The sequence below is a fragment of the Phoca vitulina genome, unplaced genomic scaffold, assembly GCF_004348235.1.
Source record: "Phoca vitulina isolate PV1807 unplaced genomic scaffold, GSC_HSeal_1.0 scaffold28, whole genome shotgun sequence".
Taxonomy (NCBI): domain Eukaryota; kingdom Metazoa; phylum Chordata; class Mammalia; order Carnivora; family Phocidae; genus Phoca; species Phoca vitulina.
In genome coordinates, this window is record NW_022589731.1 from 1,540,898 (window position 1) to 1,565,169 (window position 24,272).

General features: G+C 52.9%; 1 protein-coding gene across 3 annotated transcripts in view; it reads left to right on the forward strand.

Annotated features, from left to right (window-relative positions):
• Window positions 1-24,272, forward strand: part of SUFU (SUFU negative regulator of hedgehog signaling) — a 112,539-nt gene that overhangs the window by 83,541 nt on the left and 4,726 nt on the right. For 2 of the 3 annotated variants that reach the window (XM_032423097.1, XM_032423098.1), the window contains exons 9-11: window positions 12,540-12,674; window positions 14,239-14,377; window positions 23,357-23,425. In XM_032423097.1, coding sequence (XP_032278988.1) covers window positions 12,540-12,674; window positions 14,239-14,377; window positions 23,357-23,425 — 343 coding nt within the window. Of the gene's footprint in view, window positions 1-12,539; window positions 12,675-14,238; window positions 14,378-19,984; window positions 20,305-23,356; window positions 23,426-24,272 lie in introns of those variants that run through there. The other variant, XM_032423096.1, reaches the window with a different exon arrangement.

Sequence of the window (24,272 nt, forward strand, 5' to 3'; positions counted from 1 at the left end):
ATCTAGGATATAGGCTCTTCCTTTGGAGGTGCATGAACTGAAATTGGTGTGAGTCTGGCTGTGGATGCTTTTTGTTGGAAATAGCTACTTCTTTGAATTCTAGCTCCAGCTGCTCATCCATGATCTCCAGAAGTGGTAGTGATCTAATATTCTACAGAAAAGACAGGTTGGCATGATCTGGAATAGTTAGGGAGGGCTTCTTGGAGGAGGAAGAACATGAGACAGACCTTAAAGTTGCCCTAGAATTTTCAAGCAGGAGAAGGAGCTGACAGGGATGGAACAGGGGAGGCCTGGCTAGCAAAAGTCAAGGCTGCAACCCAGGAGCAGATTGTGGGGTAGGGAGAGTTACTCTGGATGCCCAAGATGGCTCACCTGGAATCTGCCATCCAGAAGCCACGCAAGTTGAGCTTTTTGGCAGGAGCCTGGAGAAGCCTCCACTGCCACCTCCAAGCAGCTTTCAACTCTAGCCAGTGAGTTTCTCCAGCCATCTGCTTCGAAGTAGCTGGCATGAGGCACCATGATCTTCCCCTGGCAGCAGCAGATGGCCAGGCTGAGGCGTAGGGCGTCTGGAAGCTCTCCACCTAGAAGCCCATGTCCCGGGGCCATGCTCCTTCCCATGCCCTGAGCTTGGCTTCACCCTTTAGGCCCCATTGGCTCTGGCGGGGAGGCTGGGAAGTACTTGAAGGCTTAAAACCTCAAGCATATTGCCTATAACTTGTAGACAGTCTCAGTTCAGATGGCCCTGTCTCCTCTGGAAGGTTCAGGTTTCTGGGCAGAAGGGCAGGGGCTCCTGTAGAGATACACCCTGCTTGCGGCTCTTGTATATGTGGAGCAGGCTTGAGATCTCACTCACTGCTGCCCTTCCAGACACCGCGGGGGGCCCAAGGCTCAGGGTTCCTGGATGCATACATACAGCCCAGACTCAGCCCACCCCTGACCCCGCAGAGGGGCACTGGATCTGGTCCAAGGGCTATCTGTAGACACAAGGTAAGAGCTGCAGCCTCCACCTTTGGCCTGAGTTGACTGAGCTACAAATAGATGGGTGGAAATAGATCAGGGGTGCCAGCCCTTTGGGGTCATCTCCCCTCCCTACAAGCTCAGGTGACCAGTCAGGTCTCCCCATTGGTGGAATCTGCAGTCCGGAGGGAATCAGAATGTCTCTTCTGAGGTTCTCAGTCCTAGTTACCAATTTGTTAGCCATTGGTTGAGAAATGGTTCCTGCTGCTTTGCCGAGATCCTTTTCCAACACACCCCTCAAGTGTCTTAAGGCTCTGGCTCGCTGTTATCTCACGATCGATGATGATGGACTCAGTTTAGATCAGCAAGCACGACTGTAATATCTATGCTGCCCACTGTGGGACCTGACCCCATTTCAGATAAACCACACGGATTGTGACTGAGAAAGCCAACCCAAGATGTGCTGGCACCGGTGTTTGCTCCTCTCCCTGTGGGAGCAACCAGCACAGGCCTTATTGTGTGTGCATGTCTGATTTTCCTTTAGTCAGGCTTTCTAGGCTGGGCCGTGCTGGTTCCACATGGGTCTGGGAATGGTCTGAGGAAGCTACGGTTCAGAAGGGCTGATGGAGCCTGGGCATTTGCAGCTGGGCTCTGACCTACTTGTGGGGGGGCGGGGGGGGGGCAAGCACTTGCTCTTTTCATTCCCCGCTAGCAGCTAACACTTACATAGTGAGGACTGTGTGCCAAGTAGTGTTCCAAATGCTTTCCACCACATGACCTTCATTCATTCTCACAGTCACTCTGTGAAGTAGATAATCTTACCATCCCCTTTTATAGACGAGGAGACTGAGGTAAAGAGAGGCCAGTCAGTAACTTGTCCAAGGTTAGAAAAGGATGGTACTTAGGGCAGTCTTCCTTAGTGAGACCTTCCTTACCCCATTCTCAGGGACCCTATGAGGGACACAAGGCTGTGTCTCTGAGGTGGTAGTGACCCTCATTGGTGGACCTCATCTGTCTAGTTGGAGTAGGAATAGGGACCTGTCACGTGACACTGAAGACAAGGCTAAGCCCCCTGTTAGAAGCTTACTGTGCATATTTAACTCTAGGGAGGACGGTGGTCAGCTTTGGTGCTTCCAAATCCCAGAGATAACAAGCTGTATCGTAATTGGCTCGTTTATACCAGAATTACTTTCTGACACAAAGCCTTGTTTTCTTTATGTTCAGAAACAAAAACCAACCCTATCTCTGTCCCCTCTACCACCTCAGGGCTAGGGGATTTCTTTCTTTCTTTCTTGAGGCCTTACTTCCTGCTTCCCAGAAAGGCAGGCCCCTCTGGGTAACCTGCTCCTCTCCCACTTGCCCTCGCCAGCCCTCCTCCCACCGCCTTCCCAGAAGGAGAGTCCTTGGCCCGTTTTGGGGCTTCTTTCAGGGTTTCACAACCCTTGCATTCCAGCCGTGAAATTTGTATCTGGCTTTTCCCAAGATGATCAGTTGAGAAAAGCCTCCTTCGGCTTGCTGGCGCCTCCCTTCCCACTGCCTGCCCGGGTGAGTTGGGGAAGCATGGGAAGCCACTCCTTGCTGCCACTGAGGAGAGCCTGGCTTAAGGACTGTGCCTGCCAACACTTGTAGGGACCCAAGGGGGAAAAAAGGCACCAGGCATCTTCTCTGTCTGAGGTTGCCTGGACTGTTCTGCGGAGTTTGGATTTTGCTCCCCAGCCTCTCCACGGGGACTCAGAGGGTGTGTGTGGTCAGGTGCATCGGGTGGGGAGCTTTGCATTTCCATAACCTTTTGCTCCAATGCTGGGAACCTGCGGCAGTGTTCCAGAACCTCCTCCTCCGTCCACCAGGGTCTCACTGCCTGAGGTCAGAGGACCTTTACGAAGAAGCTCTCCGGGTCACATACCCTCCGGGAGAGGGGCAGTGCTTGTGTGTGTGTGTGTGTGTGTGTGTGTGTGTGTGTGTGTGTGTGCATGCGGATGTGTTGGCGGGGGAAGGTCCCTGACTGTGAGAAAAGCACTTTGTAGTTGAGGCACCTTTAAAAAGCAAACTAACCATCATTTCTGAGCCAAGTTTCTCAGTCTTCTGGAATCATGCCAGCAGCTTTTAAGGCTTTTTTTTTTCGTGCCTTTTTGCCTTAATTTCCTGAAGAATTAAGGGTTTGTAGTATGAATTCTCTGGTTGTAACTTTCTCCGCTGCACAGCCCCCCCACCCCCCCAGCACACACACATGCTTGCACATGTATTTCTCTCCACTTTTAGGAGTGTCTCTGCTCCCATCTGTTTGTCGGATGGGGTGACCTTGCTGCCTCTGCTCCCATCTTGAGTAGCTTATAACCTGGCCAGGGAGTCATCCTTTAGAGAAACTTTGTTTTGTTTTACTCACCCTATGAGGCCCATGACGATTAATTAGAAGAAGAAAATACCTAGTCTGCGCCCAGTGAACTGGGTGAAGGAAGGAGAGTTTCCATCTAGGAAAACAGCTGGGCCCCTGGCACTCACAGCTCACGCACAGGGCAGTCTTGGGTGACCCTGTTCAAAGTGTCTAGGGCATCTGTAGCAGCCGGCCAGGAGCCTGCGTCTGTCCTGCTGGCCTCCCTCACCACTCCCACACTGGGGGAAATATGGTTGTTTTCACTGGAGAGAAGACCCAGAAAGAAACAGCCCGGCCCTCAGGGCACCAGCTGGGTCCCGCAGGGCTGATAGGAGGAAGGGCCCAGGCCTCTGTGATTCACGTGTGTCCTGCTGAGTGCCTGCCTTTGTGTGCCTTTCTCAGAGACACGCGTTTGAGAGGGCAGAACGAGGGGCTCCACAGCAAACCTGGCACAGGTAAATTTCTGTTTGAACTCCTTTCTCTGCTCCACTTCCCCAGAGAGATGGAGCCATGGCCACTGTTTCCACCGTAGCGTTGGAGTTCATGGCCCGCATGTTGAATCCTCAGTCCACAGCGCATCCCCCTTCTTCAAAGTTGCACAATCAGGAGTATTTTTATCGCCCATCTTTGATCCTCAGTGTCACCCAACACTTGAGCAGTGAGTCACTTCTCCAGGGAAGGGAAAAGGAAGGCTCAAAGGTGAGAGCTGGAGAGAGGAAATGACTCAGTGTCTCAGAAAACAGAAAGCCAAGCGTTCTGGTGAGAGTGGGCTCACTCAGGAAAGCCGGCATCCTCATCTCCCACCCAAGTCAGAGGGCTGGGCAGAGGTCCCTGGTGCCCAGAGTTAACTCCTCTGGTTGATTAAAGCATCCTCTAATCATCATGCCAGTTTCACTCCCTCTCTCTTCTTTAGCCACACCCAGCCCCACTGTTCCATCATCACATCCCGTCCTTGGGGTGCTCACAACGAAAATACCATACTTTATCATTTGGTTACAGCCTTGTGTTTAGGAGTAGTTGTGGAGGTGAGCTGGTGCCTTTACCCCCACCCCACACCTATACCCTGTCCCAATCCTGTCCTGAAGGGGGACCTTCAAGTGGTTCTTTCTCTGGAAAGTTCAGAGCTTTCGTCAGCATTCTGAAAGCAAAAGGAATAATCTCCCAGCCTAGAGGCGGAAGCCAGAGGTTGGGCTGGCTCAGCAGGCCAAACCCACATCACTGTTGAATAGTTGCCAACCCTGATGCCCTGTTTCCCGCTCCCGGACATCCCCAAGGAGAAGGCCCCAAGTCGCATGGCCAGTGCAGATGTCACCCCTGTCACAGGACTGGGATTGTGGCTTAAAGGAGGCTTGGTGGTTCAGCTCCTCTCCTTTCCACACCTGCTACCATTGATAGAACCTGACCAAGAAATACCCTTAGGCTAAAATGGAAAAATTAAGGCTTTTCAATCTGAAGAGACCTGGGTGGAGAGGAAACCTGGATATGGTTCTCTCAGTCTGTAAAATGTGGGTAGGGCGAACAGGGGCATGTACTATAAACTCTACAGTACTAGAAAATCAGGAATCTGTCTGGACACTGGAAGGAGAGAGGGTTTTAGGATATGTAAAAAGTCATCTTATGCAGTGGGAAGTGTAAATATAGAATGTGCTATACAGACAGGTGGTAAAGAAGAAATAAATGGAAAGATTCAGATCAATTTCTGAATTACCGAGGTGTGCATCTCAGCCAGCGCGTAAACCACCCCTCGCTGTTCCCACTTCGGGAAGAATCCTGGGCTAGACAGGGTCCCGTGGCTGAGCAGGCAGTTTTATTGGGCGTTGCCACGTGCCGGGCCCTGTGTTGTGAGCTGCTGTTGTCCCCATTTTACAAATTAGAACACAGAGACTTATATAGATGATACAACTTACCTCGGGTCAGTAAGCTGGGAATAAGTGTCAGAGCCAAGATGTGAACCTCGGATTATTTGATCCAGACCTCTCCACCGCTGGGTACTGCCCAGGAAAGAGGAGGCATGTGGAGGGGCTTCCTGCCAATTCATAGGAAAAAATAACTGGAGAGTAGGCCCTGGAAGTTTACACACCACTGTACAGAGGAAAGCTGGTGTTTTCGGTTGCTGCGAAACCCAGGAGGGTGGCAGGTCAGTGGGCACCATTTGGCTGAGAAAACATGCCCCCAAATACAGTGAAATCTCTTGGAGGATATACTCCACCAGAATGAGTGAGGAAGACATGCGGGGGCCAGGAAATGGGGTCCAGCATGGGAAAGAGGCCAGGGGAATCACCAGGGTGACAGTGAGCAGCAAGAACAGAAGGCAGCCAATTTGGAAGGACCTCTGGAGGAAGGGCTTGGAAAAAGACAAAACTGATAAATACTTGATGTATTTGAGTATCTTGGGGAAATCTATAGACCACTGGTGGTTAGTTTAGGATTGAATTAGTGATAAACACATAGAAAACCAAGACTGTTATTAAATCCAAGGAAAATAGAAAACTGTGCCAGAAAAGTATACTTTTCTAAAAGTATACATGATAGTATAGTACATGCCTCAGTTGTAAATAGCATTGGTTTCATATAATAATGTAGACACTTAATGCTGATCCAAACAAACTTAGGATACAGTTCTCCTGGGAAGTGGGAGGGTGGGAGGGTGGGACGGAAGAGAGCTAAGAGCTCGTATTCCTTTGTGGGAAGTCAGTAGGTGAAGCCAGAGAGGGGAAAACGGGCAAGTCGAAGTGAAGCATATTAGAAGTCTGGAGGGGCGCCTGGGTGGCTCAGTTGGTTAAGCGGCTGCCTTCAGCTCAAGTCATGATCCCAGGGTCCTGGGATTGGGCCCTGCATCGGAGCCTGCTTCTCCCTCTCCCTCTGCCTGCCACTCCCCCTGCTTGTGCTCTTTCTCTCTCTCTCTCTCTGACAAATAAATAAATAAAATCTTAAAAAAAAAAAAAAAAAAGTCTGGAGAAAATACCAAAAGAGTCCACTAACAGAGATGAGAGTGGTTGTCTCTGAAGAGGGGGGTGGGAAGAATGGTCCCGATAGGACCCTGTGACTCTTTAAACTTTAAAAAGAATCAAATAAAAGTCCAAGAAGTGATATTGTAGGAGCTGTTACAGCTCACCCTGCCCAGTGAAAGGAAAGGATAACCCACTCCGACTGAAAATCACAGAATTGGCACCGAGGCCACCTTGGTCGTGCAGAGACGCTTCCGCTGCCCCGGCCGTGGGCGAGGAGCTGAAGATTAGCAGCCGTAACCGCCTGACAGGCCTCCCGAGAGCATCTGTCTTGGTGTAAAGGGAACGACAAGGGCCACTCATCCAGCCACAGAGGTGGACGGAGTGGAAGTGGCAGGCCGCTGGAAGAAAGCACCTTGAGCAGAGCAAGATCAGGAAGGAAAACTCTGTGCCCTGTCGTCCCCAGACGGAGGGTCCCCGCAGCCTTTTAGGGGGTTTTGTTGGGTGTTAAGGGAAAAGGCAGTTCTGTGGCTAAGGATGGAAGATGCCGGCTCACATAGAATGAAACTGGCTGGTTTGCCCTCTGCAGTCCTCCTCGGTCTTCAAAATGCCAACATTTTAGGTCTCTCATCCGAGAGTGTTGCATCCAGCCCTTGCCCCATCTGCTTTTCTAGAAGCTTCCCTTAAATTAAAATTCCATCAAATACCCTTTGGGAAGTCCTGCCTTGACTTATAGGAAGCAGTTTTTTTTTAAGAGTTCAGGGAAAAAATAGATGTGTCTTCATAGCCTTGAAACCCCAGAAGGAAAGCCCACTCAAAGGGTTGGGAAGTTCTTAAGGAGAAACGCTGTGGTTGTTTTAGTTGGCGTCAGGAAGACCTGGGGATTTCGTCTCAGCCCTTTGTTTGTTCATTGTATAACCTTGGGCTAGTTATTTAAGTCTCTGAGTTTCAGTTTCTTCATCTGTAAAATGGGGAAATAAATACCTCTTGGTAGAGTTGCCATGAAAATGAAAGGAAGCAAAGTATTGAAAGGGTTTAGCAGAAGAGCTGGCACCAGAGTCTACACTCAGTAAAAGGCACCTCTTAGTATCATTATTGTGACCAGTCCCCTGGAAACTAAAACGAGGTGTAAATAACTCCAGGGACCAGTATAGGTATGTAGAGAATCTTTTACATAACTCAGACTTCTTGAAGAATTTGAACAAAATCTGGAAGGAAAAGTGTGTTATATCAGCACAGACTATGAAGGAACAGGATCAAGAAAAGCTGAAACTCAAGAAGAACTGAGTCTTGCAAAAAAATGCTATGACCAGCAAAAAAGACTTTATTTTTTGTACTTCTGTTTGGAACAACAAGAAGAAAACATGGGCCCCATTGTTTGGACAGAGTAACTTTGCTTGAGTGACCGAGAGAAAGCAAGATTTACCCAAGTTCTGTTATGCTTCCATCTCAAAAAGGATGGTTATCAGAGTAGGAAGAGTCATACAGGCATTGATGAGAAGACTGAAGCTATGACTTCATGGATCAGGTCACCTGGTCCACATGTATTGTGCCCCAGAACACCCAGAGAGTTGGCAAATGAGATTTATGAAGCTGGTGTCCATAATCTTCGAGGGACTAATTACAAGAGAGGTGTTGGCAGACTGAAAGCACTCAAAAGTTTCAAAATGCAAAAACCATCTTGCACTGTCCAAACTAGTGAGCATGGTGTCAACTCTCAGGGAAAATTCTGGACTAGATTATTCAGCAGGCAGGCTGTGAACACTGTTTTAAGAGGAACAGTGAGCCCTGAGAGTCAGCATGGATTCACGAAGAATCAGGCCTGCCAGACCATTCTCATCTATTTTTAGAAATAGTTACCAGGTCACCTAACTGGCTTAGTTGGAGGAGCATGAGACTCTTGATCTTGGGGTCGTGAGTTCGAGGCCCACATTGGGTGTAGAGATTACTTAAATGAATAAATAAAAACTTCTTAAAAAATTTACCTTAAAAAAAAAAAGTTACCTATTTCAACCTGGTAGACAAAGGAGGTGCTATAGACCTTCTCTAGGGTTTAGCAAGACATTTTCAGAATGTCTTCTGACATCATTGTTGGCAAGACAGAGACATGTCCACAGAGCATCCAGGAAGGTGAAGGGCTTGGTGATGGGATGTTTGGGTTGATTTATAACTGGTTGGATGAGCATACCCAAAGAGTAATGATGTCAGTCTGTCAGCCTGTCTGCCTGGCCCTACCCTGTTCACTGTTTAATCAAAGCCTGGGATGAGAACGTTGATGGTAAGCTTAACAGTTTTGTCAGGGATATGAAGTCAGGGGGGGAATGCCGGTATGATGGATGCCTGCGCCAGGTTTCAGAAATACCTGGACTGCCTCAAACAGTAGCCAGATAATGCAGAGCTGGGCTCTCAGCTCCAGTGAATCCCCAGTACATACAAGATGGGGGAGAAGAGGTCCAAGTGCAGGCCATGGGAGAGAACCTGAGGGACATGTTGTTGACAGAGAGTGTGCTGTTAGAATTGGTAGTATGACGGGGTTACAAAGAATAGACAATTCGATGACAGTTTTAATAGAAATAAGGTTTCCCAAATAAGAAAGCTCATAGTCCCTCTTTGAGCTGCACTGATTAGACCACATGCTGTATTTATTTACACACACAACACTTCACTTCTGGACCTGACACTCTGGCTTTCACCAGCTAGAGTAAACGCAAGCGGGAGTGACTTGGATGGCTGGAAGATTTCAGAACCATGTCCTAGGAATATATTTGAAAGGTGGGGCCACGGATACTGGAAAAGAGAAACTGATGATGGTCTGTGAGAGCAGTCTCAGGGAGTTGAAAGGCTGTCATGGGAGGAGGGATTAAACCACTCTGGGCAGCTTGAGGTTCAGCAGACGAGAATTGCAAGAAGACCATTGTGCTCTGTAGAGGGAAGACGGCCCTGCCAGAACCTCCCTCAGCAGAACAAAAGCCTCAGGGGTTTTTGTTGGCCTGCAGTCGTGCCTTCCCAGAGGCCCAGTGGTTGACCAGGGCCCATAGTATCTGTGCAGGGAGTCAGGAGCCCTTCAGGCCCCATCTCAGAAGTCCTGTCTCCCAAGCTCAGGGCAAGGACCTTTGCTCAGAAGTGGGGACTGACTTGGCCAGAGGCAGTCGGTAAAGGCAAATAATTCCCTATTAAGCTATCAACATTCTTGCAAGAGCAGATCGACTTCTAGAGGCAGCCACCTAACATCCTGTTAACGCATTCCAGATATATTTTGAGCACCTACTACATCCCCAGGCACCGTTAGATGCTTCACGTGGGTCATCTGGTTTAATCCTTATAACAGTAGGGTATTATTATCTATTCCCATCAAGAAGATACTGATGCTTAGAGAGAGGGTAAGTCATTTGCCTGAGCTCATGCGGGAGTCAAACCCAGAACCTGCGTTTAGCCGTTCTGCCGCCTGGAGCAATAGCTCATCCTTCCTTCCCCGGCCCCGTATCCCTGGCAGTCCCCAGTGGGTGTAGGGCCTGCTTCCCTGGGAGCCCTTCTCCCTTCCAGCCCCCTGAAGCTCTGCCTTCTCCTCCACTGGGAACTCGGGGAGAAAACAGCCCAGCTGAAAAATTAGGCCACGCTGGCGAGCACAGTACTTATTTTTTTATGACTAAGATTAAGCTGACAACCATGCAAAACATTGCAAACCTGTGTCGGCTGCAGATTTAATACCTCGTCCAGCCCACACAAATAATTCATGCTTCTGCATCGATGTCCAGAAAAAACAAATCAGCAGAAAGCTGGGCTCGTGCGTGCGTGTGTGTGTGTGTGTGTGTGCGCGCGCGCGCGCGCATGTGTGTGTGTGTGTGTGTGTGTGTAGCAGCCTTGTTTCCATTGAAGCAGCATGCCGGAAATACCCAAGCTCCAGGATTGCAGATCTAGCATTTTGCAATTTTTTTTTCTCTTAAAAGATTAAAGTACGTTTTCAAATGATTGAAGGTTGGTGGGAGGTGTAAATGTGGGCACTTGTCACATTAATTCTTCAGATGATTAAGTTCTTTTCCATTTCTTTAAAGCTGTTTGCAGTTGGGTTTGATGTCCTCGTTCTGGGTGAGTGTGTTGTAGCAGTTACCAAGGTGACTTTAGCTGACTTTCAACAATTTATTTTTCCCTCCAGCGTGAGATGTCTCTAGCCCTGTGTGCTGTTGATTCTTCTCTCCCAGCCCCCCACCCTCACCCCAGTTGCTATTCATCAGCATTTTTGCTGATGCCCGAGATGCAGCCATCCTCTTGTGGGCCCCACGGGCTCCGAGGCCCCGCCCCGCAGCCTGGCTGCAGGCCCCTTCGGGCACATGGTGGCGGGTCCCTGTGCGGGCTGTTGTCAGAGATGGCACGGGGAGGTGACTGGCTCTTCCCCTTAGACTCACTCTGACCTCAGGCTTGCCACCTCACCTCTCTGAGCCTCCCTTTCCTCACCTGGGAGAGAAGGATTAACCATAGAATATACATGGGGTGCTCACTGTGAGGACTCAGCCAGTGAGTCTGCCGACTCCGTGCTCTGGAGCAGAGAAGGGCTGCTGTCAGCATCCTGAGTTTTGCTCCTGTCTGGGCCCTGAGGGCACCCACTGAGAGCTGCTGGTCGGTGTTGCCCTCCTCAGAAGGGAGGCCTAGCAGCCGGAGTGTAAGGGACGGAGGTCTAGTCAGAGGTCCCCGGCTCCCACGCTGGCCTGCCACAGACCAGCTCTGTGGCCTTGGACCCATCACGGGCTCCCCTTTGTAAAGGGAAGAAGTAGATTAAACCACCTCAGAGTTTCCTTCCAGTCTTGAACTTCCGTGACCCTCTTGGCCATAGCATTTGTCTCCTTCGCAGGTCTTGTGAAAGGGTCTGTCAAAGGAGAAGCTGGGGCAAAGGGCGGTTTCAGAATTCGCTTTGGGAAACCAGAGGAAGACACCACTTTGTGAAAGAGCTGTTACATCTGGGGTAGAGCCACACAGCTGGTAGGAATGGTCCCCATTACCTCGGCCTCGGCGGGGCCCTGGGCTGTCCGATGCCACCCTCCATCCTTTTGCCTGCTGACCCCACACCTGCCCTCTGGGGAGGTTCTCTGCCTGTTGGGGTGCCTCATTGGCCACAGGCCCCAGCACTCAGCCCCCCAGCATGGGAGGATGTTGGGCCTGCCCCTCCCTGGCTGTCTGACTGTGAGCCCTGACATCCTGGATGGCTCCTGCCTCTTGAATGATAAATAACTAGAGCTTCTCACCCAGTATTTTGATGGACACTTGGGGAATTGTTCTGAGATTCACAGCCCAAACCAGGATCCGGCCTTTTGAATAGGATCAGTGGGTAACCTTCATTTCCGGCTGAGGCAGATTTGAGAGGCTGTCAGTGGGGGCAGCTGAATTTGAAAGAGCATATCTTAGATTGCAAAGGGACCCCATGGCCCAGCTGTGGGATGAGCTGTTGGTGGGAAGCAGGATAGGAGGGAGCATGAGGCAGCAGTGACAGCTCACTGTGGCCAAGGCCACAGTCAGGAGGAATCTGGAACAGGGCTCCTGGGGCCTCAAAACCCAGCAGGATGGTGGCCTGGTTCTGCTGCCCAGCCAGGCCCACTAGTCTGACTCCTGAGAGTCTGGTTTCCGCCCCCTCGCCGAGGATTGTATCATTTCCTGGTCAGATGAAGGATGTGTATGTCACGGCAGCTCCTGGCCGTTAGCGGGAGCGTGCATGCTCAGAGCCTGCAGAAAGTCACAGCCTTTTCAGCTGGAAGGAAGCTCTTGGAGCCGCACCTCCTGGGACTCTAGCACTCCAGCTTTGGGGAACTTGGGACCTGAGGCTCCAGGGCAGGGGAAGAAGGGCTCCCAGATGTTCTTGCTGCTATGTAGGGAAGACCAAGCCACTGTGACATAAACTTTTATATGGTGTGTTGGCCAAAGATGAGGCTTTAGAACCCGATCTAACTGCGATCAAATCCCAGCTCCATACTCCCCAACAGGGTGATGTGGACAAGTTACTTAACCTCTCTGCTCCCCAATTCCTTATCCATAAGAGGGACGTAACAGTACCTGGAGTAGTACCTACTGCATGGGGATGTGGAGAGGAGTCGTCCATGAGAAGTGCTTTGCCCAGCAGCTGGCGTTCGGCGAGCACACGGTGAATGGTGGCTGCTATTGTCACTGTCGTCAGTCACCGTCATTGTCGTTATTCAGGAGGCCAGCCTGACAGACTCCCGTCTTGCTCCTCCCCGTGGTGTTTACCTTGTGCTGAACCTCCTGTGCTTGCCTTGCAGGAGCCGCAAAGACAGCCTGGAAAGCGACAGCTCCACGGCCGTCATTCCCCACGAGCTGGTCCGCACACGACAGCTGGAGAGTGTGCATCTGAAATTCAACCAGGAGTCAGGGGCTCTCATTCCCCTCTGCCTAAGGTGAGCCCCACGGCACACGGCTTGTCCTCAGGGAGCCACCAGGCCTATGCTTGCCTTCTCCCCCACACCTGGGCGGAGTCGGGGCCCCCGGGAGAGAGGAGAGCCCGTCAGGCAGTGCCCTCTTGGGCGTGGGGGAGGGGGCCTGTGGACTCCGAGCCAGCCTGTAGCCCCCACTGGGCTGAAGGACACTCCTTTGTCCAGAGAGGTGTCCCTCAGCCCCGCTCCCTTAGGAAGGTTCAGCCGCCTGGCAAACTCAGACACCCCTGCCATCCCACAAGCCCAGAGTCAGTCGCGCTGGGTAGCAGGGCAGAGGCTCTGGGGGGTTGGACTCTATTTTCTTCCGCTTGTTGCTTTTCCCATGCAAAACACTCAGTTCTCCAAACCCAGTGGCCAGCACAACAGACTCCTTGAGGGACCGAGAAGCCCAGCTGTGTCCTTTCCGCTGCTGTCCACAGTGCCAGAAACCCAGCCCTGTGGCCAGAATTCAGCGCTCTGCTTGGGGATGCTGCCCTGGGCTGAATCTGCTCAGCTGGCTTCTTGCAGAGCCCTTGGGGTTTCCACCCTCACTTTTATAGCAGGGAGGTGACCAGAATAACTCTCAACTCAGACAACAGTGACAAGGAAGAAGGGGGTTGCCCTGGTTTGGTCCCTCCCCACTGTCCCCAGAGCCTGAGAAAGGAGTTTGGATGCTAACCAGCCTTGGCCAGCCACCCTGGGCAGCAGGGCAAAGATAGCAAGTGGTCAGAATGAACAGGGGCTGGCAAGGCCCCCCCCACCAGGACCCCAGCCATTTCCTCCCCAACTCCCTCTCTGGCTCAAGCTCAGGACCTTCAGACTGGTGAAGGGTTAATCTGAGGCAGCCTGGGAAAGCAAAGGGCAGGCTGGGCTTCCTTTGCTGACTGGCATCTCTGCCTCACTGGTTGTCCCTGCCTGCCCTTCCCCCAGGTGTATTTCCAGACTGGGGATTAACAGTAACTTCTTTTGGCTCCCTCAGAGTGACCCCATTTGGCGTCAGCCTTTATTATTATTGTTGTTGTTGTTGATTTGTCTGTTTGGAGGTATGCTTGTGGCCTTGGGGCTAGCCGTTTTAATCCTGTGGGAGAGCCCATGAGCAGGTGGAAGACTCTCCCGTGGACACAGGGGTTGTGCTGTGAAGGCACTATGCCATCCTCCCAGGGGCTTGGCAAATTTGTTTAGGTACTACTTCACCTCTGCCCTTGAAACAGAAGGGACATGACCCTGCTCTTAGTTCTGGGCATGACCTTGGGCACGTCGCTAACTGCCCTCTCTGGCCTCAGTTTCCTCACCAGGACACAAAGGAGGTGTCCTCCACTCCCCCCCGCAGGCCCTTTGAATGCTGATCTAATGTCTCTGGTAGCTTTGAGCACTTTGGAGCAGTGACAGTTGAGAACTTGGGAGAGGCTTCTCTCGGAAGGGGCTGAAATGAACATGTTTGGTTACAGTCCCCTGTTGGTGGGTAGGTGGGCAGGCAGGAGGGCATTTGCCAGGCACCCTGTCCCTTGGCCAGGCCTACTGCTCACGGTCTCTGTGTTCCCACCCCCAGGGGCAGGCTCCTGCATGGACGGCACTTTACATATAAAAGTATCACGGGTGACATGGCCATCACATTCGTTTCCACGGGAGTGGAAGGCGCCTTTGCCACTGAGGAGCACCCTTACGCAGCCCATGGACCCTGGTTACAAGTGAGAAGGCTCATTTTCTTGTCCCTACCTTCTTTCCGTGGGCTCTTCCCCCACCCGCCTCCTCCCTCTCCTCCCTTGGCAGCTCTTGGTGGCTCCCTTCCAGAGGGGCTGGTTATGGGAAGCCATGTGGAGTGTGGATGCTGTTGCCTATCCCATCAACTCTAGGAGCACTTCCCGGCCTCTCTCCCCATCACCTGAGACACCAGGGATAACTCTCTAGGCCCTGGCCACTGGTTTGCCATGGAAATCCAGATTTGAGAGATGTGAGACTTTCTGCACCCTGGGTAAACCAAAGGCCAGGAAACCGAGGGTGCAACAGGGTAGGAGGAAGGATGGAAGCCACTCAAGCGGCTCTGTGGAAATCCCACCAGAATTCCTAGAAAATGGACATGTGGGCCTAGACTGGGGCTGGGATGGGCAGGCTTCAGCAGACAGCCTCCCCACTCCCTTCATCTAATCGCTCTCCGATTCCTCCTAATGGAAACCCAGCTTTTCTGCACAGAAACCTGCTGGCTTGTCCAGAACACTTTGTCCTTCCTTTGCTCTTCTGGCTGGAGCACAGCTTCACAGCCGCTGCCAAGTGGGGTGCTCGGGCCTGAGAGCCACAGGCCTCCTTCCAGCCCCCACCCTGTCCCAGGTCTCCAACGGGTACTTGGCCGGTCCGGCGCTCTCCCAGATGTATTAGGGGAACGACATCCTTTTTTCTTTGTTTGTTGGAGGTGTGAGAGGAAGAACACTCTACCTTAACCTCTCTCAGGAGTATCAAGAAAGGGGATCTGACCCTAATCCAGAAATTGACTGTGCCTTGTTTGTGGTGTGTGGAGGGGTAGTTATAGTAGAGGGGAAGGGAATTATGCTGGTTTTGTGGGTTTAACTCAGTCTGGGGGGTCTGTGAAGCATACTTACTGGTAATGTGGGCGTGTATGTGTGTGTGTGAGAGAGAGAGAGAGAGCTTGCAGCTGAATTTCTCCTCCTTCAGGCCCCCCCCCCCCCCCCCGCCAAATACTAACCCTTAATTAAAAGAAACAGCAAACAAAGGACACCAACCACACTCCTCAGACGAGTGAGGTAGAAATGGAAGCTAGTGCTTTAGGAATATTGTGTTCCATAAATTATCTTGCCTTTTTCCACTGTTGTTATTACATTGTTTCATAACAAAATTACTTTGAACCATAAAGTTATAAATACGTTTTAAAAGTCCCACTTGGTAACATTAGATTTCTGTCCATGTGGTGTTGGTAGTTACTGTAATGTTTGAAACTAGCCCCACACAAGTGGAAAGGGCCTCCCCACCAGCCCCAGCTATGTCCCAGGAAGGCCAGGCTGCCTCTGTGTAGAGCAGAGGGCTGCCTGTTACCTGGGCAGAGCTGGCAAGGAAGGGGAAGGTGGGCACCCAGCGGGAGAACCCAGCATTCCCTGAGAGTCGAGAGTTCCCAGGTCATCATTCCCAGTAGGTGACTGTGCTCACAGGTCTCAGAAGTGTCCTCAGATAGCATTTATGTGTATTGAAGGTTCAAGCACATGTTCTTGGGAAAGTAGGGACCAGGGTCTCCCCAAACTCAAGAAGAAATCCCCCCCCCCGTTACATCTTATATCTTCACCGCTGAACCTATCCTTGGAGTCTTGCCATCCTTGGAACACCTTCCTACCCTGAGGAGGGGGTGGTCACCATCTCTATTCTCAGCAGCCCAGGAGCCCTGGCCCCCAGAGAACTCAGCAGATGTCATGTTGCCCCTCCGTGCCCCCAGAGTTCTGAATCCAACCCCAGTCCCAGAGCCCCTTATCCAGGGCCACTGGTGTTGTGCTCCCAGGCCCACTCCCGCACCCTTGGGCAGCCCCTCAGGCTGCTGAAGCACTGGGCAGGGCCCCTCCCTTGCGCTGTTGCCAGGGGAACCCGAGCGGTGGGAACCAGCCGCTGGCCTCGGCATGTTTCAATAAAGTTGCTGTGCTGGGAGCTGCTTAATCAAAGGCCTGTGTTATGGGCTCATTAGTGTGGTCCACCACGGGCCAGCTCACAGGGGAGCTCCCAGGAAGGCTCGCTGGGGCCCCACTCCCCCAAGCATGCACCCTCACTCACCGAGGGGTTTCTCAGGCCCTTTCCAAGGAGCCCTGGGAAACCCTCCTCAGCCATGGAGCCAACACCCACAGCAGCCCTCCTCCCTTGCCCCCAGAGCAGTCAGCATTTTCTGCTTCTGACTGCCAGCCCATCTTCCCCTTTAGGGTCTTGCCACTGTGGTCACAGGCAGCTCCCTAGCTTGTGGGAACCTGGGCTTGTAATTACTTGTGGGCCTCTAGGGCTCCCTCTGGGGCTGCTTGTCTCCCAGGAGTCTACAGGACCTCTTGGAGGCCTGGGGTTAGGCTCATCACCAAGGAGGGGCCACTCCACTGGACCAACAAGGGCCCAGGCCCCTCTGGAGGCAGTCCCCCAACATGGAGGGGACTGACCTCCCTCCTACCCCCACAAGAATCTCTTGCTCATATTCCCAGGATCAAGGGTATCTCCTTGGGCCCTGTGTACCACACCTGTTGGGGACAGAGGAGTAGGAAGGAGCTGAATACAGCAGGCCCAAGAATGTGAAGAGCTTGACTTCTGTTTTCTTGGCTGCTACTTGAATGCTCCCTGTTGATCCCAGCTGAATGGGGAGGGGCTGGGATGACTTTCTTACATCAGCCTCACCAGCTTTGGAAGCCCTCGATCCCAGCCTTGGCACCTTGTTCTGGCTACCAGCCCAGGCCTGTTATCTCTTGGGGAAAAGGCACGGCAAAGACACCCCGCATGAGAGAAGAGTGACAAAGGAGAAGGTGAGGGAATCTGGGACCTCACTGGAGTGTGTGGAGTGGCCCCACACACACCCACCTTCTCCTGGTCCTGCCCCTCCCCTCCCCCCATCTTTCCAGCCCCAGAGAAATCCAGGCCCCAGCACACAGAAAGGCAGGGCCGTCTGCAGCTCCAGGGTAAGCTCAGTGGACCCTCCCTGCCTCCTGGAGGAGCTGGGGAGGCAGGGATCCTGCTCCAATTCTATAGGCTTCGCAGTCTCCGGAGGTCAACACCTTGATTCCATCTGCCCTACCATCTGCTGTTTCCGTCCTCGTCCTCATGGAGATTGTAAAGCCTGTCAGCCAACTCCAGAGCTTTGCAGGAGGGTCTTCAGATCCTGGGGGAGGCCTGCCAGCCATCCTCTCTTGCACACCTTCCCCCAGCATTCCACATCCCGGTAGCTTTAACAAGCCTCTCTCCCTTGAGTCTGTCAACACCGGGCTGTTAGTCTTCTGAGCAGGAGCCCAGCCCAGAGCTGAGTCGTTAGCCCAGCCCAGAGCTGAGTCGTTCATCCGTTCATCGGTCCCCAGCCAGGGTTGATCTGAAGTGGGAGAAGTCGGCCCTAGAGGTCACGTGGGGGTCACATCACCAAATATGAGAATATTTTTTTAAGCCCTGCAATGCTTTCTCAGCTGTGTGGTGTCTGACAGCTCGCCAGGTGGCGCCCCCCCCCCCTTCCCAGCCATTCCCCACCCAGCCCTGATGGGAGGCTTCGGGCTTGGGAGAAGATGCCCAGCTGCTGTTCCGAGTGGGCTCACCACTCCAGGCCAAGTTTGGGAATCACTGCTGGGCTCTCATCCTAGCCCAGTGGCTGACTCACCACTGTCCTCTGGACAAGTCCCCGCCTTCTCCTGTCCCCATCCACCCATTTGGATGTTGTGTGGAAGACACTTGGCAGTCCCGGGCCCAGGCCCTGAGCAGTCCCTCTGCAGTGCCTCTACGGCTTCTCCTTCCGCTGGGGGGCTGGCCACAACTGTTCTCCCCGGAGACCTTCGCTTGGGCTGTCACGGGGCCTCACTGTCCGGGGGTGCACCCAGTTAGGGTTTAAATCCCCCCACTGTGCCTGGGGAGAAGACCATGATGGCCCGCTGTGCCCTCACCAGCCAGCAACCAGAGCAGCAGGAGTCTGAGCCTGCTCCTGGCCACCAAAGCCAACTTCTCACCACCCACTGAGAACAGGAAATGAGTGTGTGCCCCGCACACCTCTGCCCCCAAGCCTGGGGGGTCTCCAAGCTGTTTTCTGGCTTTCGGCTGGCCTGTTGGAGTTGGGGGGACACAGACCGGACTGCATCCTCGTCCTGCCCCCTCCTTGGCCATCGTGGGTGCCAGAGCAGCCCCTTTACAGGCCCCACCCTATAAACAACACATTTCCGCCTCTGAAAGAAGGAAAGAGAAGGAAAAAGAAAGCCAGACTTGTCGAGAAGCAAGAACAACGTGTCAACATGAAGGGCAAACAGGGCCCCGGACAAAGTGTGGATTGTCATATCGAGGGGGAGGAGGGGGCATTGTCAGCGCCATTTGCAGACTCAGAAATAGCACCCACCACAGACATTGGAGTCAGGTCCGCAGCAGGCTCCTGCCCTCAGCACAGCAGAACCTGCCCAGGGCAGGCATCCCGAAAGATCACTTTTCGGGTTCCTTCCGGAACCTGCTGGGGCCTGGGGAATTGGGAGATTGTTGACAACCCCCCCCCCCTCCAATCACCCACCAACCAGGTTGTCCCTAAGGCACCTGGTGTGAGCACCTTGGAAAAGGCTGCTGGTCTGGATTCCAAGCCACCCTCTGACCAAGAGTGGAGGTTAGGGGTGGGGAGCAGGGGGCCACTGTTCCCCTCACAGCTTGGCCAGTTAGATGGTGGTGAAGCTGCAGCCACTGACTCACCCCTGTTGGTTAAGCCTGTGCCCAAACCCCATCCCCCTGTGTGAGCCTGAGTATTCCCCACCCCATGATCTCCTGGGATGCCTCAAAAATGCAGAGTACTCGGATTCAGAAGGTCTGGATGGCATCTCCATAGTTTCAAAAGCTTCCCAGGGGAGTTAGCTGCTCACTAGAGAGCCTCCTCCCTCCAAGGGCTGCTTGTGCACAAACATAAGCGTTTGATGCCCAGCTCTTGGTGAGTGCAGACATTACTGAGTGCACTTGTCATTTTCCGTATTATTAGTTATTTCTGTTGCTGTTTTCTGGGCTAGAGTAACTGTTGCCTTATGTATGCATTCACTAAGCTGGCCTGGGCATGTGCCTCGCTGTTCCCACTTGGACACCATCTTTGGGCATGATTTGCCTTCCTTTCCAATTGGCCATCTTGGTTTTTGAGCTGCTGGGTGTCTGATGCTCAGGGTTCCAGCCCTCTTAAGCTGAGCAGATTGTTCCTCTTGAGGAAAAATGTGTGGCTGGCGGGGGTTGGGATGGCTGGTCTTCCAGGCCATTGGTAGAAGCCAAAGTCACCTTCACCTCCCCCAACAGAAGAGAGAGAAGAGTTAGCCCTGAGTATACATGGCTTCTAGAATTGGGGTGTTTTCCCCAGACCCGAGGAAAAGCGTATCCTCTACCATAGTGAGGTCAGATCACTGTTCTAAAGTCCAGGAGCCTTATCTCCTCTCAACACCTGCTCGTCTGCAAAATGGGGGTGATAGTTACCTCCTCTGCAGGCCCGCCAGGAGGGCTCAGTGAAATGGTACCGCTCAAGCCCTTCACCCAGTGCCCGGCGCCTGGGGGAGGCGCTGCTTCGGCTGGAGGTGGTGTCACCGTTACTACTGGCATCGTAACCCTCCTGTTATTATTTGTGGCAGAGCCAGGCAGCCCCGTGGGGACCCAGTGAGCTTCCAGCGCCTCAAGCCCCAGACGGCACCGGCTTTTCCCACAGTTGCATCACAACGGCGCGTCTGTTGCTCAGGAGAGCGCCCAGGAGCCGCTCCGTCACAGTTGTCTATCTCCAGTGTCCTGTTGATAAGATCTGTTCACATTCTCAGCTCCAGGTCTGAAATATACAAAGAACAGGGCCTGTTTGTTCAATCCAAGCTTCTAAGGTTTAACTCCCAAAGGAAATTAAATTAGATGCCTGGAGCTATGACAGTCTGTCGTGTTTCTTTGCAGGGAATGTCACCCTTAATATCATGCAGATCTTGTGTATAATTTTCTCTGTTTAATTCTTTTAAAATAATGTGAAGTTTCCAGCAGGAACCAGCAAATCACCAAAAGTGAAAATTGAGGCGCCACCAGGGTTTGTCCCCTTTACTGGTCTTGCCATCCTCTCCCCCAGCTGAGTATAAAACGAGTCCACACCCAGATGGCGCGCTAGCTTGGTGCGGTTCTGCTGACAGTCACCATAACGCACCCTCTCTCCACCACCTATCCCAGACCTTTGTCAGAGGAACTGGCTTGGGGCTGAGCTCAGCGTTAGTGGGGTTGTCTTGCCCCTTGTTGAAAAACAGCGCTTCGGTGTCTCACTGGGTGGTCGCAGACCCTGTGAACCCTCCCCTCCACCTCAGCCCCGGAGCTACAGTCCCAGGCCTATTTACCTTCCTGGCAGCAAGTCCCTCCCTCCGAATTATTTGTGGGTTAGAAATCAGCGCAGCCTGGCCCGGCCTGGAGCCACTGTAATATAATTGGGTTTTAGGTATGCTTGTGTTTGTGCTAGCATTTGCAGAGATGGCCACGAGCCCCGGAAATGCCAAAAATATGAATGTGACTTTTGTGCTACTGAAGCCGACTGGTGATAACTGGTAGGGAAAGTCTGGACTGTGCGGGGCGGGGGAGGGGGGGATCCCTGGGATAAGAGGAGGAGCCAGGGCTCTGGCAGTGGGAAGACCGGGGTATGATGGGGAAAGAGTCACTGGAGTCTGGGAGAAGGATCACCCAGTCCCACCTGGGGGCACTTGGAGGAAGAATGGGGGCTGGAGGGGGCCGCCTCGGGTGGGCATTTCCCTAGACTGACTTTGCCTGTCTAAATCTTTTTTTTTTTTTTTTTTTAAAGATTTTATTTATTTACTTGAGAGAGAGAGAATGAGAGAGAGCACATGAGAGGGGGGAGGGTCAGAGGGAGAAGCAGACTCCCTGCCGAGCAGGGAGCCTGATGCGGGACTCGATCCAGGGACTCCAGGATCATGACCTGAGCCGAAGGCAGCCGCCCAATCAACTGAGCCACCCAGGCGCCCTGCCTGTCTAAATCTTGTCTCTGTCCTCACTGGAGGCCTGAGCTCCTCAAACAGAAAAAAACTTGGGTGAGATGGGGGCCAGTGGTCAGAGCTATTTTGTTGCTGACTGTGGGCTTGCAGCCTGGAAAGGAGACGTCCTTTGGCTCCCTGTCAACCAAGAGAGGATGCGTGTCCAGGTAGAGCATGGACCGCTTTCATGCCTGTGTCCCTGGGGCCCCACCCAGGGCCGGGCCTAGCAGAGGCACCTAGGGAATGCCGTGGAATTCGGTAGATTGGTGGGCAGATGAGCGGAAGAGTGAATAAAGGCGTCAGTGCTGTGGCAGGAAGAGCCCTGGGTGTGGAGGCTGCACTTCAGGCACTACTCTAGAGTCCAGATAGGTCTGGGACATGGTCTTATCTCAGCCGCTCACAAGCCATGTGACACTGGGCGTATTACATAACCTGTCTGTGCCTCAGTTTCCTCATCTCGGAGGAGACTCAAGGAGATAAGATACATGAGCAGTCAGCACAGGGCCTGGTATGGTGGTGGTTTGCTCACCCGGGCTTCTCATTCCTTGCTCCCGCCTCCACCCCATCAACTTCCTTCCTTTGGAGTCCTCCATCCCATGTGGTCCCCAGCGACCCCACTTGCTGCTCTTCTGCTCTCCCGTGCCATTTCACTTCATCTCACAAGCTGACTATATTCCAGATATATATATATGTATATATATATATATATATATATTCCGATATATGTGTATATACACACACACACACACACACACACACATACTCCACTTATCGGAGTGGACAACTCCCAGGGGAAACCTGAGGAGTATTTTCTCAAGTTCTTGATCCCCATCCTTCTAGAGGGGTTTCCCTCAGCAGAGTCATTCACCTTGGTCTTCACCCCATTGTCTGTCTTCCTCTGTGCCTCTCCTGGGGCATTCAAAGTTTGCTGGAAGAGGCAAAGCAGGGGCAGGTGGAGCCACAGCCTGGGGGTGTATAGAAGGGTCTTGTGCCAAGGCCAGGAAGCCCCACGGGTCAGCACAGGGAGGAGAAGGGTGGAGGAAACGGGTCAGATTGGGAAGAGGAAAGACACCCTCAGCCTGGGCCCGGTGTGGTGCAGGCCTGGTGTGAGCTTGTCCTGACTCCGCAGAGCGAGCCTGAGCAGAGGAGCCAGTTGGGAAAATGGCCTATCAGGTTGAGGAAGGCCTGTGAGGGTAGGGCTTGTGCCAGCTGAATAGTGGGGCCAGGCTGTCCTAGACATCAAAGCATGAAGTGACAAGGCATCAGACTAGAACAGTGAAGTGGGACAGCCAGGAGGTGATCTGGAGAAGAGGTTTCTCAGAGGAAGTTGTGAAGAACTCAGTGGCTGAATGAGGTCAGCAGGGCAAGGGTTTGGGAGCTTCCAGCTTGAGAAACTGTGGATACTGCAGATGGAAAGGGGACTTGAGAGCCCCCTTTCCATCTGTAAAATGAGAGAGGGTGGTGCACAGTCTCCAAATTCTCCAGCTCATACATTCTTGGATGTACCTTCTGGGGCATTTCCAGATTCCAGACAAGGCCCGTATTCCAAATCCAAACAGATTCCTTTTGTCCTACCAAGTCGGGAGTGAGGGGGAACTTGGGAGCCCGGCTGGGCACGGGGCATGTTGGCGATCACTCTCGCCCAGCCGCCCACTTCTCCCTGCCCCTCCATTGCACTACAGCGTGTCGGAGGCCCAGACTGCCCAGCCCGTATCCCTTCTGGGGACCAGCACTACATTCTCTCCAGATATCCCCACCTTGCTTCCCCATCGTCCTCTGACACCCTTCCTTCCCTGCCCTGGTCCCTGCGGGATTGCAGGCAGGTTGGGGGTTGGGGGAGAACGCCAGTCTGAGATAGGCTTCCAGCACTTCCATCTGTCCCTAGAACAGGCTCACAGCTCCTCCGTGGCTAGAAGAAAGATCCATGGCTTGGCAGTTGGCAAAAAGACCATATATTAAAAAATAATAATAAACGCTTGTCTTGTGCCTTCTTCCCAGATTCTGTTGACTGAAGAGTTTGTAGAGAAAATGTTGGAGGACTTAGAAGATTTGACTTCTCCAGAGGAAGTAAGCCTGTTTCATTCTAACAGCGGCTTCCAGTCTCCAGGAGCCCATGTGTGTCTTTCGGTCTGTCAGTCTCCGAGGTGTGGGGATGGGCTGGAGAGGAGCCCCTGCAGATGTGAAGCAGCTTCATTTCTGGCCCCCCCACCCCAGCCATCATAAGGACACCCAGCCAGTTGTCTGAATCGGCAGCTCCCAAGAAGCTCACTGCCGGGGCAGCCAGGGCCTTTGGGCTAGTAGTTCTTCCCCAGCCCCTGCTGTTCCCTGGCAGGTTCCGAACAGAAAGCCCACACCCGCTGCCAGAGAATATTCCACTGGGGAGTTCTGGTGGCAGTGAGGGACTCCTGCTCTTGCCTCAGGCCACCCAGGAGCCGGCCTCCTTCCTCGCTTCTCCAGCCAGGAGCTCTCCCCTCTTGGTCTGCCCCTTCCAGCCTGAGACCCTGGCCGGCCAGGTGGGAGCTTGTGCCTTTCTTGGCTACTCATCTGGGGTACAGGAATGGAGCCCATAATCCCCTTTGTTTTTCTTCCTTGTTCCTGGCATCCTCATTTGCAGGGACTTACCTCATCCTGGAAAGTCCCTTCCCCTCCCCCGGCCTCCTACTAAGCAGCACCCCAGTGGGATCTGAGCCTTCCTGGCCTCAATGCCCCATAGGTTAGTGGAACATTAGCAACCTAGCCAGGCCTCTGGAGAGCTCTTTCGGGCCCTCCCCTGCCTGTGGCAGAGACGGACAGACCCTTCCATTGCCCTTTCTGCCGGGAAGCGTGTTTGGGGGAGAGCTCCTTCAGCTCTCAGGGGCCAGCCTTTCAAGCCAGAGGGAGGCCACGTAGGAGCTAGCTTCCAGCCAGGCCTGGA